Source organism: Cannabis sativa, chromosome 5 (assembly GCF_029168945.1).
Source record: "Cannabis sativa cultivar Pink pepper isolate KNU-18-1 chromosome 5, ASM2916894v1, whole genome shotgun sequence".
Classification (NCBI taxonomy): Eukaryota; Viridiplantae; Streptophyta; class Magnoliopsida; order Rosales; family Cannabaceae; genus Cannabis; species Cannabis sativa.
The window spans coordinates 35,983,285-36,000,722 of NC_083605.1; the positions used below are offsets into that span (position 1 = coordinate 35,983,285).

General features: G+C 35.1%; 2 protein-coding genes across 2 annotated transcripts; one reads left to right on the forward strand and one right to left on the reverse strand.

Annotated features, from left to right (window-relative positions):
• The first annotated feature begins 1,424 nt into the window (after positions 1-1,424).
• LOC133038573 (uncharacterized) lies at positions 1,425-2,420 on the forward strand. The gene is made up of 3 exons (XM_061116726.1): positions 1,425-1,581; positions 1,687-2,030; positions 2,130-2,420. Exons 2-3 carry the CDS (start codon positions 1,858-1,860, stop codon positions 2,299-2,301), a joined length of 345 nt encoding a protein of 114 aa, XP_060972709.1. The 5' UTR covers positions 1,425-1,581; positions 1,687-1,857; the 3' UTR covers positions 2,302-2,420.
• Positions 2,421-8,507: 6,087 nt separating this feature from the next.
• On the reverse strand, positions 8,508-11,691 carry LOC115697369 (uncharacterized). The gene is made up of 4 exons (XM_030624348.2): positions 10,972-11,691; positions 10,182-10,418; positions 9,858-10,075; positions 8,508-9,085 (listed from the first exon to the last, which is right to left on the reverse strand). Exons 1-4 carry the CDS (start codon positions 11,242-11,244, stop codon positions 8,905-8,907), a joined length of 909 nt encoding a protein of 302 aa, XP_030480208.2. The 5' UTR covers positions 11,245-11,691; the 3' UTR covers positions 8,508-8,904.
• Between the last annotated feature and the right edge of the window lie 5,747 nt (positions 11,692-17,438).

Here is a 17,438-nt window from a genome sequence, read left to right on the forward strand (position 1 = left end):
CTGACCTAATCCTAAGGAGTTTTGGGCTAAGGTTGTCCGGCCGTTGCATACGGTTTAGTGCCGAAGAATTTTACCTTATTTACGGTTTAGATTGTTTCGGTGATTGCAACAAGTTGTTGTTTTCACAGAAACAAATCAATTGGTAGAAACATGTTTCCGTGGTGTAAAAACTATTGACAACAAAGCCATCGAGGATGCTTTTTTGGGTAGTCGGTGGGGTTTGGATGAGTCTATTGGTTTGAAAATGGCCGTTTTGTATTTCATTCCGTGTTTTCTTCTTAGCAATACTCGACAAAGAAGTGTCTAGGTTTGTTCTTGATGTAGTTGATAGCGGTCGGTGGGATGAGTATTGTTGGGGTAGGGAATCATTTGAATTGACAATTGACTCATTCAAAGGTAGGATTGAGCATGGGATCATTATGAAAAATAGAAAGGCGAGAGAAGGGAGGCCAATATGATGGCCGGTATAGGGCATTGGGATGTCCTTGGGTTTTCACTGTTTGGTTTTATGAATGCCGTCCCGCAATGGTGAACTCTTTACGTAAGAGAGTTTCATCTTCTATTCCCGTGATTCGAATCGGAGCAACACCATCGTCACCAAAAATCCAACCCTTCGAGACTTGAAGGGCAAGATTTTTGATTTACCTTTGGAGAAGGTACTTTACGGTTTCTTTCTTGTTTTTTTCCCCGTTCTTTTCGGTTTTATATATGTTGTTGTTTTTTGGTTTTTCCAATTGTTTTAATTTTTTCATATTATGTTTGATTATCTTTGTTCGATTGAAGATAAAAAACATGCGTCCTGCCGATGAAGAGAGGCGGCGGCTTCAACTTGACGGTCTATTTCTCGATGAATCTATTGATGAACGTGGTGTAGCGAAGCAATCCTTCGAGGGTGGCTCATCTTCAAAGAAGTCCGATTCGGCAGGATATTGATTGGATGAAATCTAAGTGGAGATGCTCGGTTCGAATCAATCATCATTGGCGAGGACTTCATTTCGTTGAGGTGTTTTGTTGATTTTAATTTCAAATCCGTAATGACGGTAATTACGGATATCCAAGAGAAGGTTAATGCCATTCATCGTCGTCCTTCGACGAGGTATTTATTCTTATTTTATTGTTTAGGTTTTTTTATATTTTTTTTTGTATAGTTTCTTTACTGTTTTATTTAAGTTTCATTTATGTTGGTTGATACAGGGAAAGTCATCGGATGAATTAGTAACTCAAGATTCTGATGATGATGCTGATGATGATGATGATGATGATGATGATGATGCCGAGGATGATGAGAAGCAATTGCCTGATCCAGAAAATATTGATTCCGACTCCGACGATGGTGGTGAGTTGGTTAAAGTTGGTGGGGATGCTGATGATGCTGACAAGGCTTATTCTTCTTTGTTCCTTCCCGATGTGAATCCTTCTGAGAATGTTGGAGGGAGTGATAAAAATGTTAAGGATGTTGAGAAGCCGAAGGGCGATGAGTCTCGATTGAAGGGGGACGATTTCTTTGATGGGTTGAGCCAGCTTGTAATAGATGATGATCAAGTTGTGTTGGCTGGCTTGGAGGCTGTTGCTAAAATCAATGTAAGTTTACTTTTAATTGTTTTCAAAAAAACTAGGTTTCTTTTTGGTTGCTCATTAGTTTCTAGTATGTTTTGCAACTGTTTTAATGCATTCTTTATTTTTTAGGTCCCCGCACCCAATCCAGATGTTGTTGGTGAAAAGTAAGATGCCCTTCATACTGATGAAGAAACTGAGGATACTGTCTCTGATACACCTCTGTTGGATAAGAGGAAGCGTGCTCCGGCCTTGAAATCTCCATTTGTTGATTTCGGGTCTGCTGATGTCGGGAGCACTCCAATGGAGCTTATGTCCTCAGGTTCTCAATCAGCTGGGGATGATAGGGATTTCAAAATGGTGACTTATGTGAAGGGCCTTTATGCTCTTAATGATGCTTTTGCTGATCCCGTATCTACCGAGATTGAGGCAAAATTTGACTCTTGGATTGGTGAAGGATTGCTTAAACATCCCAGGTGACTATTTTTTATTAAATCTGTTTTTGTATATTTTTTTTTTTCCAGTTTTATTCCTGTTTTAATGCTATTTTTTTTGCTGTTTTTTTGTTGTTATAGGCATTATAATTGTTATGAAGACGGCGCAAAGAAATTTACTCCGGGTTTTAGGCTAGGTGTTGATTATGTTGAGGATAAAACTTGGTTTTACCATTTGGCCACATGCGACATGTTTATGAACGACTCGGTAAAGTTTCCAATTTATATTGTACTTATTGTAGTTTGTTTTTAGTTTCTTTATAAATGTTTTTTAGTTTTGATACTACATTTCAGTTTTTTTACAGTTGTTAAACCTTTTCATTTGTGTTTCTGTGTTGTTTTTTTTTCTCAGCATATGAACACCATATTCTATTACCTTCGGAAAAAAGGTAAGTATTCTTCCGCTGTGACGTTGAATTTTGCAACTACTGATTGTCTTTTTGATGATTCCATCCAAGCATTGTACCACAAATTTAACAAGGCCAAGTCTATGAAGACTAAGATGTCACACATTCACGCTGCCCACCCAATTGCGCATTACATCCGAGGTATGCGCATTCCCTGTTCCAAGCCTTGGTATGAAGCCGATCACGTGCTTTTCATCATCAATTTAAGAAGGGAAAGTCATTGGGTTTTTGGGCGTCTTGACGTGCACGAAAGGACGTTATTTACGTACAATTCTTTGAGAACCGCGCGAAGATGAATGCCGCGGCTAGGAATGCGATGAAGGCTTATTCCGTGTTGCGCCTTTGTTTTTCGATTTACTTGGGTTCTGGAAGAATAGAGCACAAGTTCTGCCTCGGTTTCGACCCTACTGACTCCATTCGGAATCGTGGAGCTTAGTGGTCTTGCGTCTCGACGAGAAGAAGTGAGTGTTTCTTTTAAGTTTCTTTTATGTTGTTTTTTAGTTTCTAATCTGTTTATTTTTTCTCTATGTTTTTTAACAGTGATTGTGGAGCATATGTTGCTGCCTTTGCTGAATTCTTTATACACGGAAAGGATGTCCCCTGAGGACTTTGACATCGAAGTTTATCGAACCCGAGCTTGCTTCACTTTTCTACTCGTACGGACAAAGGAAAATTGACGAAAGTATTGACAGCGAGGATGAGAAGCAAACCAAGTCTTCTAAGGCATCTAAATTGAAGAAATAGGATCTTTTAATTTGGTGGCTCTATTATGTTATTTGTTGAATCTATTTACTTGACAAGTTTTAGTGTTGTTGTGTGTTTAAAACTATGTAGCTGGTTTAAAACTTTTAGGATATTTGACATTCACTCCTTATAATATCTTTATTGTATAGGTTTGTATTTCCCAAAGTTGTGTGTTTTTTTAATTGTTCAAGTTCTTATATACGGTCGCACAACTATGGAGAAACTATTAACCAACTAAATACAAACTATGTTTTCATTTTTCCTAAATAGTGCTATGAATGTATATTTATTCTTCGTATTCCATTAACTGTTTTCCCTTATTCAAGTTATGTTTTGTCAATTATTGATCGACCGCCTTTAAAACTCGTAAAGAATAAGTCATTCGGTACTTAATATTTTACAAAGGGTCGCAATCGTAACAAAACGATTTTGAAACTATTAAAAAGCTGTTTCAAATTTCATAAAAATGAAATCCCATGTATTTAGAGCATCACGAGATCAACTCGTTTGAATTTGCACACAAAATTAAACAATTCAAATATTTCATATGTATCTATTTTATTGCTTGATTGTTGCATGTCTTTCGATTGTGTCCGTGTTGTCCACATTTGCCGCACCTGTTATGTTTTTTTGTATCCCATTCAGATAAAAACCTTCGTTTCCTTGGTCTTCCGGATCTTATTTTTTGGTTTGGTGGCAGAACAATGATATCTTTTATGTTTTGTGGCACATCCCAAGTTGTGTGATTGTGTACGGATATGTTGAGCATTTGTATGTTTCAAGCCATGTTCGCGTGGTGTAATAACCCGAACGTAGTTGTAAACATTCAAGTTCATCTCTTTTATAACGGCAAGCGCATGAGCACACGGTAACTCATCAAGTTGGAATCTGTTGCAATTGCATGTTTTCTCCTTGAGGTTGATGACCCATGATACTGGTTAGTTCAATGACTTCGAACATGGTCTCGTTTATTGGTTTTACTGCGGATTAAGTGTAAAGCTCGTTAATATGTATAACAACGAAAAACAAACTATAAAGAAACTAAAATGCAACTAAAATATTTAACATGTCATTACATTTTCTGTCAATGATTCCACAAAGTTGTCGACTAATTTCTTTTCTGTAGGTGTTAAAAATGTTGTTGTTTTCGTGCTTTTTTCTGTTTGTGTATGTCCATTGTTGAATCAATGCTCTCAATGACTCCATCGGTGTTGTGATTGGTAGCTCTCTAGTTGCCAAGTTTGCCGCATTTAGAGATTCGGCAATGTTTGAAGTCATAGTTGAATACTGTTGTTTTTGCGGTGGTATCTTGACCATTTGTGGTATCCAACTTGTTGTAAATATGGTCTTACACGGATGTCCAAGCCGTCCAACTCGCTCATATGGTATTCAAATTTCCTCTCGTGTATGCTGCGGTGCACGGCGAAGAATGGTTTATCCGGCTTGCTTGCATTCTTCTTGAAGGTTGCTTTTAGGTTGCTTAACAGTGGTATACACAATAGCAATGTGTGATTTCGGAAATACTTGACAAGCTGCCTTACTTATGCTCTCATTTCTATCTGAGATCAAGCACGTTCCTCTCTAATCCCATATGTTTCTCTCACTTTTTTGAAAAACCATTGCCATGAGTTGTTGTTTTCCGAATCCACAACGAGAAAAAGCTAGTGGAAAAATGTGCCCATTTGCATCCTGTGTACAAGCGAGAGCAAGCAGTGTACCTCCATATGTTGATTTAAGGAAAGTTCCGTCAACAACTATTATAGGTTTGCATTTCTTCCATCCTTTTATTGATGCATCCGGTGCGACAAACAAGTACTTGAAGCCGTTGTCATCCTCTCGTTTCCATGTGCACTATTGTTCGGGATTAGTTTTTTGCAACATGTGCAAAAAGCGGGCAAAGAACTTTGTATGATTCGTTGGCTTTTCCTCGTAATTCTTCTTGCGCGTGCTCTTTGCTTCTCCATGCTTTCATGTAGTTCATTCGACCCCATACTTGTGTTTCATTTCTCCTGCGATGTCTTGTGGCGTTTGAGTTGTTTTTATGTTGGTGAACCGTGGCTTGATGTAGTTTCCAATCAATTTCGTTGTAGCTTGTCTCTTGTCGGCAAATGCGATGTTTAGATCACAAGTGTGTATCACCTTTACGTCGTACTTTCGAATGATGAATGACTTTGTTGGCCGTTTACGGATGCCGTTAGTGCCCACTTGCATTTTGGATCCAAACAACAAATCTTGTATGTTCTTGCACATGATTTTTTAACTCTGAATTGGAAGTTGTTCCTAATTGCATAGAAACCAAGCACGCTCTGCAGTGTTTCTTTGTCTTTGTATATTTGTGCTTCTTCTATTTACGGATGATGCGGATACCGTGATTAGTAGTTCGTCATAATCTGTGATTTCGGTTCCTTTTTGTTGTTTTCCAGTTGCTCAACCATTTCCTCTGCCACAAGTTTTGCATAGTCCATGAAGTCAAAACTTTCTTCCCCAAATTCCGGTACTCTTGCTTCAATTATATGTTGTTGATTTGTTGAGTCTTCTGTTGTTGCTGCATTGTATTCGATTGGTTGGAAGGCGCTTCTATGTGTAATTAATGAATTGTCATTTCCAAAGAATGTTGCATCGATGGTTGTTGTTGGGTTGTTGATGACATTCACACACATTGGGTATGTTGTGAAGTCGGGGTCTTTCAGTTTGAGTTGTATGTAGAAATGCAGGCTTTGATCATCCTTTATCCTCAATGGTTGGTATCCTTCCTTCACTTGATATTTCAGTTGCAAAACAGTGTTTTCTTGGTTGCATTCCAGGGCATCTTTGAGTTTCTGTTGCAAATCTTCATAGTTACAATTGGCAGAAATGTAGTGTCCACTGGCTTCATAATTTTCATAATTCATTCGATCATCGAATTTTCCATTGTAGAAGACTAGGAATGGAATGTCTTTCCTTTCCTGTGTTTTTGCAATGGTTATTAGTCCGAGGAAACGAATTTTAAAACTGGTTTTATTATGTTATGAATTAGAGTACAAACTTACTACTATCTCTGTTCCTTTGTTCAAGCATTGTATTTCCTGTCCTGATTCCTGATTTTGCCATTTTTTTGGTTGTTAATAAACTACAAAGAAACGAGAATAAAACTATTAAGAAACTTCATTTAAATTTTGGGAAACTAACCATTTCTCAAACTGTTCTGTCCTCTATCTTTTCCACAATAAATTCACCGCAAAAAACGTAATGAAACTATTATTAAATGATTATGCAACTGTAAACCAACTGAAAAACCACAATTATATCCCCAAAATTACATAGTTATTACGCATTGTCATTTTTCATCATGTTTATTCGAATCAGATCGATTTACAACTATTATAAAACTAATTTGCTACCATTAACATATATCTTACCTTGTATATATGCTAGCTCTTGGTACTTGTCATATAACACTTCTTCATGATTTCTAAACCATTTTCAAACGATAATGCAACTGTAAGCCAACGCAAAAAAAAAAATAAAAAAAAGTTATTAGTATCCCTTGTTTCCTTAATCAGAATCAGTTCTTGTTTATTGGTTTTTACCATATGAATTGCCTGTTGCACACCATTGAATCAACCAGAATGCAACTAAAAATGCTGTGTATCATTGTTGAAAAAAAAATTCAGTTCATACCTTTTTTTTGGATTTGAGGGGGAGCTCAGGATACGTTCAATACAGATTTACATTGCTTCAATCTGAATTTTCGACGATCGTTTGAGTGATATTGCACTATAAAAACCGAAATCAAATGTTGAAATTCAGTTTCTCCACGGTTGTCCTGCTCTTTTTTTTAAAAAAATTTCTGTTTAGATCGTTGGATTTGTTCGTTTCCTATTGAAATTCGACGGGATTTACAGTTGTTTTACGTTCGATCTGGTTTCATTCTGGTTGCGTGGCCGACTGCATCGATGGAGCTTCATTCATCCTCTCCGTTTGTGACGTGCGGCTGAAGGTAAGGGCAAGTGGTATTTTTGTAATATTTTCATTTTGGGCTGTACAAATGTTCATTGGGCCGGCCCACAGTATTGTTGTAATATTTTTCCATTTTTAGAATATTCCTGTTTTTTTCCCAAAAAAATATTATGATAAAATTGGTTACATTTAAAGTTAGTTATATTAAAATATAAAATTGTTGAAAATTGAGCTCAGGATCCTATTTGTACAATTTTAAAAAATACAGGACAAAATAGAGGGTCCAATTAATAACTTTTGCAAAACACATAGTCTAAAATAATATTTACCCTAAAAAAATTATTATTTACACTACAACTAAATATAATTATAAAATAATAAAAATGAGATAAAAATAATTGATGCTAATTTTGCATGTTATTAGGGTACGATTTTTCAACGACCCTACTTTTTAGTACAAGTGTTAACCCATAGCCAACCCTGCCCTAATAAATTTTTTTAAAAAATTAAAAATAAACAATAAAATTGTGTTCTATTTTTTTTTTTTTTTTTGAAATGTATGTTATAAAAATTTTAATGATATAAAAGAATTAATTGTACTTCTATTTGTAAAATTAATTAAAAAGTATAATTCCTAACAATTAAATAAATAATATAGTATTAAGAAACAATAATGTTATTTATTATATTTACTCTTATTCAATATTACATGGATACATTTGTTGCTATTTTCAACATAGTTCTTGTACCTAATACCAACCCATTTATACAACTGCCTAAAAGTATCTGAAATATTACCTCCTAGTGTTATGCTACTATTATTATCATTTCTGAAGTAGAAGTACCAAGAGACCATGTTTTTATAGTTGGAGAGAATCTCTTATTTATTTTATTATTATTTTTTTTTTTTGCTAAGACTCTTATTTAGTTGAATAGAAAAATAATTGTTATGTTAGTTTATATACAACCAGAACATGGGTCACCGAGCAAAGATTCTTCTGCAGAAGTAGAAATCCAATGATTTTGGATACATAATTCAATCACTTGTACATAAAATAATCATACATTGTACACCAATACATAATATAATAATCATTCATCATGCCATTATGGTAAAGCTTTTGTATAAAACTAACAACTCAGTTTTGACCAAAAAGCACATGAGCGTGTGCAGTACACTGAGATTTCTGATTTTGTCTCTTCCATTGGCCCTGGTTCATTTATAAGATACAACTACTTGTAGATAAGCCTCAAGCCAAAGTGGTTCAATTGAGTTGGACTTCCTCAAGTAGCTCACCCCAAAAAACTTACTCATTATCAAATCATGTATGTAGTAAAAAAAAACAATACATTTATATACAGTTAAGAATGAGGCCAAAGTCAAATTCAATTCCTTCACAAAAAAAAGAAAGCAAGATTTCAATCATATACAAGTAATAATTGAGGAAGAGAGAAAAGGGTTGGGTTTGGGGGCATGGGGACCAAATAGATACCAAAGACAGATAGCTAGAAGAGGAAAGAAGACATATTAAATTGGTGACATATTTCAATCATGTCAAAACTGTCTAGTTTCCTCCTCCTTCTGTATGTCCTTTCCTCAATGTTTTTATATATACAATCATTATAATAAAGTAACCCCTGTTTGTCATGGATGAAGTTTGTTTAATAATGAAACTTCATCTGTGTATTCGCCATGCCCGTTAAGAGAGACACTGGTCAGTTTCGTGTATAACAGATGGTTTTCCTAAGGCCAAAAAAAAGAGAGCTTACTGCACGAGTAAATCATCTTCTGTCTGTAGATCATTAAGCTTCCTTTTTGCATACACTGTGAAGAAAGTTGTGGTAGCTGCAGCAGCACAAAAGCCTACAACAGTAAGGATTATTTGTGGTGCTGAAAGGCCATGGTGATCATTTGAAGCATCTGCCAAAGTTCGTATTAAAATTCCACTGCAATGGAACAAAAATGATAAGTTTCTGATCAAAAACATTTAACCCACATTTCATTGGTTTAAGGAAATGGAAGAGTATGATATAATAGTGTGTTCTATGTAGTTAATATAATAGTTTGATCAATATTTTAAAGAAAAAAAGTGTATAGAATCTTATTTCTTCGTAATCAAAGGTGTGCATTAGATGTCAAACTGCCAGGGCCAAAAAAAATTGAAGAAAAAATAGCAACCACGGCAGAAGGAATGAGGAAGGAGATAAAACTAATTAGCTCAAGTGCGAGCAACCCACAACATAAGTGCAGTGATTTAGCATTGTGAATTTCGCCCCCAAATTTAATAGGAAAACCGTAGAAATTATAGTATGAAATTGGAGAAAAAGCACGTATTAAAGGCAAACAGACAAATATATTCTTTAAGAATATATAAGAGTGCCCTGACCTATGAGAACTCATTTGTACGAGAAGAGAGCCTAACACTTATTTATTCAAATGTTAATGAATGTAATGTCAAAAAGGTCAATGATGGCATCTACAAAAAGCAATTTCCTACATTTGTGCATATAAAATATGTGTAACATGATATTTTTCTCCACACGACATGTGTTTAGCAGAGATATGGACTTAGGATATTGATGTCATGATTCATGAATGATAAGATAATAGAATTCTATAAGCAAAAAATTAGTCACACGCAAAACGGCATATAAGGTATATGTCTACGCAATCACAAACATAGAGGGCGCTTGAAGCTTAAAGGACAAGTTATCATACGTGTAGATGGTAACAAAAATTTCAGGCACCATTCCAACCAACGATCCAAAGAGATATGGACCATATTTAACATTTGATGCCACTGCACAGTAATTATAGATGATGTACGGAAATGGAGAAACCCTGATCAATGCTACAGCTCGGAACTGATGAAACCAATTCCCTTCACCAGCTGATCTTAGAATTGAAGCTTTCTTTGGATACTTTTCCAACCAACCCTACAAAATAGGCAAAAAAAAAAAACAAAGAAGAAAGTTACATAAAGATGATGCCAACGAGAGAACACTGTGTATGAACAAGAGAGAATCAACACAAGGAACGCACCTGCAGCTTATGATGGAAAAGAGAACCAATGAAAAAAGGAAGAGATATGCCGACAGCTGATGCTGATATGATAAGTAAAAACCCATACCCATAACCAAAAGTCATTCCAGCCGCCCACATTGATGGTGTAGATGGTAGAAGTAGGCTAGGAAAAATGGAAACAGAAGCAAAAACCAAAACTGCAAGCACTGGTCTACTAAATGTAGTTGCCTCCCAATTTACAAATGGAATAACCTCCTACAGACGAAAATGTATTGTCCTTAGAAATGAAAATTACAATACTTAGAAGAAATACAACCTTTCTGATCAAGATAATGTCAATTAGTAACAGTAACAATAACTCCAAAATTCAATATCAGTCAGCATAGAAAACGTTCTAAGGTAACCGCTAAAGCACCTAATTATCTATAATTAAACACAAATACTACTGTACCCCAATCTAAGAGAGAAAATTCTAAACTAACAGGGAACAGTTCCAGCTTTCTTCTTTATGGTGACCAACAATCAATTTGAATATCACATAAGGCGTATGCTTCCCAACATTATAAAGCAATCCTTAAGCATATCAAGGAACTCATAAAATCTACATAAAGCTATACAAAGTAACACTGTTACAAAAATTGTTAGCAAAAAATAAAACAGTCACCAACATATACTATTAAAAGAAAAAAAAAAAAAAAAGAAGACGATAGACAGAGAAAACGAAAGGGGTAATTCCCAGATTTAAAGATTGACAAAGAAAAAAAAAAAAACCCAATTCGATAATTACTCGATTACACACAAAACCAACCTTATCCATCAGATAGGGACCGACCCATTTGATACAAACCCCGGTCAACAAAACCACGCATGCAATCAGCACAATCAAACGAACCCAATACCACCAAGGCCTTCTTTTTACAGAAGAAGATTCTTCCAACGAGTCATCTAACTCCTCCGCCGGCACACATTCTCCCGGTCCAGTCTTCAATTTCACATAACATCCATTCTCAACATCGCCCTCAAATCGGATCCCCAGGACCGGTACCACCTCGTCTCTACTATCTTCCTCATAATAAGTCATGGAAACCCCCCAATACACAATCAACAACACAGAAGCCCCTTTGTCCCCTCCGGTATCTACAAATACATATATTTACAATTCCTTCTCTAATGTGGATCTCGAATCAGTAAATCAAAGCGATAATCCTAGAATTGTATGAAATTGTAGAGAATGAGAACCGGAGAGAATCAAAGGAACCCTAGGGAGGTTTGCAACGAATTTGGGACAGAAATATGGGAAAGAATGGGATTTTTAGACAGAACAAGAAGAAGGATTCAATGGCAAATTTCGATATTAAATATGGAAAGAAGTGTAATAATAGAAAATAACTCTGAAATAGCAGAAGCTTTACTTTACGGTTCTCCCATATGAAACGGCGTCGTTTTAAGTACGCGTGTCGCGTCGTCTCGTGAGGAGGAGTGTGTTTAATTAAAGTGCCAAATTACATAACGGTTATATTGAGATGAGAGTATATGAGTGACTTTTGCTTTATTCATTTTTATTGGTTTGTCGTGGTTTCACCGTCACGGTGGTTAAGTGGGGTCCGCCATAATTTGGGTTTGGGCCTGATATTTTTTTTAAATGTGGGCCCTAGCAGATATTTTGGGCCGACTATTTGTTAGTGATGTAGAGGGAGGTCAGCACTGAGTCGACTCGCTCACACTTTTCCTGTAATGGCCGAGTTGAAGTTGACACGTGAAATGGGGAATAGTAAGTTGGCAGATTGTGGATGCGACACGTGGAATTGGGTGGCGAAAACTCAAAGAAAAACTAGTGGCTTCAAGCAATTGTATACAGCTAGATATAAGCTAAGCAATTTGAGTTGGACCTTTTTTTCTTTTTTCTTTTTTTGTTTTTTTAATATATTTGTTTTAAGAGTTAGACCATTGTCAAAGTTTAAAGATAAGGCGTAGAATAGAAGTATGATATTCCTTTTAATATATAATATCGTATTAATTATTATTATTATTTTGAAAATAAAATTATTCTCTTTAATTAAGAAAATATTGGAACTTTTGTTTTTGATTAAAAAATATTTTTTTTTTGAACTATTAAAAAATATTTATTATTTAATTCTCATCAAATTAAAAGCTATAATAATTTTAAGGAGCATCGTTAAATATCTAGAAGTGTTAAATATTATTAGTATCTAATAATAATATTTTATGAGTAAGAGTAAAGATCATCTTTGATAGAAAATAATTTTATACTTGTTAAAATACACTTATTATCTTAAAATATTATTTCTTTTATATTCTCTCTTATCTAAATAAGATTTGACATTATTTCTTAGAAAAAAATACTTCAATAGTAGACAATTCTATGTTGTATACTATGATCCCACATATGACATTTTGAACTTGTTTATTTTAAAAGTTGTTTTTTTGAAAAAAAATTGTAATAAAAATGTGTTTGGTAAGCTTTTTGAAGAATTTTTAAAGAACTTACAACTAAAAACTAAAACTGCGCCAACCCAACTATTAAAAAAAATTGTAATAATTGTTAATTCCATTTTTGGCATATTCAATTGACAAAAATATTTTATTATTTAATGTATATTTCGGCTGGCATATATTGATATGGTTTCCATATTTGTGTAAATCAAACTTGAAAGGAAAGTTGTCTAGCTTTCATATTTTTGGAAAAAAGGTAAAAATGGTAAGTTTGGTTACCCATTTCGTTTTTATCTAACCAGCTGTGTAATCTGATCTTGTGTTGAGTTTCCCATTTTCTTAGATCAGGTTTCTTGAAGAGAAAACCGGAGCTAGACTTTCCTTTTCTATAAAAGGAAAGTTGTAGTTCTCGCCCACGATTCGTAGGTACGAGAAACGGAAATTCTGGTGATTGAAGAATTATTTTAGGGAAGTTTCTAGTGGGTTGAGGTCTTATTCGAATAAGAATGGTCTACATGAGATGTATATTCATTATAAATACATCTTATAGTAGCTAGGTTTTGCATCTCTTTCACACACTTAGAATTATATTCATATCTTAAGGAAAGAGTGTCTTTGTTATGTTAACTCTTTTATTCACTTTCATATCATAAGAAAAGAGTGTCTTTGATTTGTAGAGAAGAGTTGTTCTCTTTTCTGTTTATTTGTTGTTTGTATTGTCTTGAGTACGTATTCAAGTCTACAACGAAGAAGAACATCAGTGCACCTTCGGGAGAAGGTATTTACAAGCTTTCGGGAGATTGCTTTTGAAGTCTTGCATCGGGAGGATACAAGCACACAACCTTCGGGAGATGGTTGTATAGGCTTTTGGGAGATAGCCTTTAAGCCTTGAATCGGGAGGATTCAAGCACTCTTCAAGGTGATCGAAGGGAGTTCGAGCACTTGGAGTTTTATCAAGATTCGGGTAGTAGGTGGAATACATCAAGCTTGCGGCATACAATAAGAGGGAGTCTATTTATGCATAAGTCAATTACTTTGTATTTTTGATACCGATCTAATGAATCTTATCTGGCGTGGCCCCGTGGACTAGTAACAATGCGAAAGGATTGTTGAAACCACGTACAAAAATCTTGTGTGTTTTTACTTTTATGCCTTTGTTTGTTTTTAAGGGTTTCTCGGAGTTACTAAGTTGCATTCGTAACTACGTAAAAGCTGTTTCGATACCGGTTTATTATTCCGCATTTAATTAATCTTTTAATTAAATAATCAAACTGGGAATATTAAAATACGGAATTTCAATTGGTATCAGAGCAAGTCACTAAATTCTTAGTGAGATCTTGAGGTTATTCCGTTTAACTTGTTTTGTGTGAGATGTCTTTGTTTGCAGAAGGAAGTTCCATCTCTAGACCTCCTCTATTGAATGAGTCGAATTATCCTTATTGGAAGGTCAGGATGAGAGATTTCATCAAATCGCAAGATGAGAAAGCATGGAGAGCTATTCTTACAGGTTGGTCTCAACCTACTGAAAATGATGAAAAAGGTAATACTCAGGTAAAATCTGAACTCAGTTGGACCACTGAAGATGAAAAGCATGTCCGGTTATAATAATAAGGCTTTACATGCTATTTTTAATGGTGTTGGTGAAGGTTTTATTAAATTAATCTCATCTTGTGAATGCAAAGAAGCATGGGAAATCCTTCAAATTCAATTTGAAGGTACTGCTGATGTAAAGAGATCACGATTTACCATGCTTCAAACTAGATTTGATGAATTGAGAATGTCAGATACTGAAACTTTAAATGATTTCTATGAAAGATTATCTGATATTTCTAATGAATTTTTTGCCTTGGGAGAAAAACTAGATGAATCTGTCTTGGTTCGAAAAATTGTTCGAGTTCTTCCTGACAGGTTTGATACAAAATTGCTTGCAATGGAAGAGGCAAAAGATTTTGGCAAAATGAAGGTTGAGGAACTCATGGGATCTTTAAGAACCTTTGAGTTGAATCAACAAATCAAGAAAAAGAGTAAGCAAAATCTCTCGAATGAGAAAAGCAAAGGTATTGCCTTTAATGCTTCTGAAAATATTGTTTCTGATGATGAAAATAATGATGAAATGGTTCTATTGGCAAAAAATTTCCAAAAATTCATGAAATCTGGTGGAAATAAAAAGCTCTTTTTAAAGAACCCAAAAGGTAAGATTTCTGGTAACATTCCCTCTAAACCTTTTCCATCTAACAATAAAAAGGGTATTAAATGCAGAGAATGTGAAGGTTTTGGTCACACTCAATCCGAATGTGCTAATACCTTAAAGAAAAATAAAAAGGGATTGAATGTTACTTGGAGTGATGATTCTGAGAGTAGTGAGGATGAAAAAGAAAAAGTTGTCCTAACAAGTGTTTTGTCAAGAAATTTGCAGGAAAAAGGAAAAAGCATTTGCTTGAACAATATCTTGATCAATGACAACAAGGAAGAATCCAGATCCGAATCAGATGAGTCAGAAATTGATGAGGATTCCATAATTGAATCCTACAAGGTAATGTTTGGTAAGTGGTTGGAAACTAGTGCTGAAAATCGCTCCCTGGTTAAAGATAATAAAATTTTGTGTAACAACATTAATGAGTTGGAAGATAAACTCAAATGTTGTGAATCTGAATTGTCTTTAAAAGAGTCAAAAATTATTTCTTTAACCAAGGAAATTGATAACATTAAAAAGAATGTTAAAATGTTAAATCCAGGTTCCACCATCTTTGAAAAAATTCAAAAATCTGGCCAAACCAATCATGCCGGGTCAGGGTTATGTTCCAAATCAACCCGTGTCTAATACCACTAATAGTTTTGTTTCGGAAGAAGCTGTTTCTACCTCGCGGGTTTCGTCTCGACAACAAAGCACTCTGTTATTCTGAGAAAAGAAGCAGCACGGTAAGTTTGACAATTTCAAAGGGAAAGGAAGACGTTTCATTCCTATTTGCCATTTTTGTGGAGTAAAAGGTCACATTCGACCTAAATGCATAACCATGCATAACATGTTTAAATCTAATTACATTGGAAGTAAACATGTTTTACAAAAACAAAAATGGGTTGTCAAAAACAAATGCTTGGTAGGTTCTACTTGTTTTAAAACTGTTGCTTCTAACATGTGGTATTTTGATAGTGGTTGTTCCAAACACATGACAGGTGAAAAAGAATTTCTTGTGAACATAAGACCAATGCACTGTGGAGAAGTTACATTTGGTAACGGTCTTATTGGTAAAGTCATAGGAATGGGAACTCTCAAGTTCGAAGGGCTTCCTAAACTAAAGAATGTCATGTTGGTTGAAGGACTAAAAGCTAATCTACTTAGCATTAGTCAGATTTGTGATCGGGGTTATCTTGTGAGCTTTGATAGCAATCATTGCTATGTATATAATATTCTTGATGAAATTGTGTTACAAGGGCTGCGATCTAGTGATAATTGTTATACTCTCACTACGCATGCCACTTGTCATTCCGTCATTGAAAATGTTACCGACCTATGGCATGAAAAACTTGGGCACATTCACTTTAAAAATGCGAAAAAATTATACGTTTCGGGGATTGTTCGAGGATTACCTAAATTAGGTAAAGAGTCATTGGGAAAATGTGGTCCATACCGGTTAGGTAAGCAGCGAAAATTTCTCACAAGAGTGTCCCGGATGTGAATACTTCTAGAGTTCTCGAACTCTTGCACATGGACTTAATGGGTCCAATCCGGGTAGAAAGCTTAAATGGTAAAAGGTATATTTTTGTTTGTGTTGATGATTTTTCTCGATTCTCATGGGTGGATTTTTTGAGAGAAAAATCTGATACTTTTGAAGCTTTCCAATCTCTCGTGTTTGAAATTACGAGTTGAAAAAGAGTGTAACATTGGCAAAATTGTTAGGATTAGGAGTGATCATGGTAAGGAATTTGAAAATACCGTATATGATGAATTTTGTAAAGCTAACGGTATTTCTCATGAATTTTACGCTCCTAAAACTCCTCCACAAAATGGAGTGGTTGAAAGAAAGAATCGTACTCTAACGAAATGGCTAGAGTAATGTTGAATAGCAAGAAGCTCACAAAGCGCCTTTGGGCCGAAGCCATTAACACTGCTTGTTATACCATCAAACAGAGTATTCTTGCGTCCAGGTACTCACAAAACACCATATGAAATCTGGAAAGGTAAGAAACCAAATGTAAGTCACTTTCATGTGTTCGGATGTAAGTGTTATATTTTACGAGATCGTGATTACATTGGTAAATTTGATTCTAAAAGTGATGAAGGTGTTTTCTTAGGATATTCCACAAATAGTAGGGCATATCGTGTGTATAACATGAGAACCCAAACTATTATGGAATCTGCTAATGTTGTTGTTGATGATCTAAAAGATTTTTCTGAGTTTTCCACAGAAGAACAGATTGAAGATTTGCTTGAAAAGCTTCTTTGGCGAGGAAAAGGAACCCGACGAAGCTTCGAAGCGATCGTCGAGGTTCTTGTGCGGGAATCGTTGCTACGTAAAATCCAACAACAAAAGAATCCGAGTATCCTTTAAATTCAATCACTGATCCAATACAGAGGGAACCATCCTCCAGGGTTAAAAAAAATCATCCGTCAGATCTCATCCTTGGAAACTTGGATGAGAGCATGGTTACAAGAAGAAAATATGCCAATATAATTCAATTTTTATGTTTTATTTCTTCTTTGGAACCTAAATCTGTAAAAGAAGCTTTAATGGATGAAGATTGGTTTTTAGCTATGCAGGATGAGCTTCATCAGTTTGTTCGAAACAAAGTCTGGAAAATGATTCCAAGACCACCGTTTGT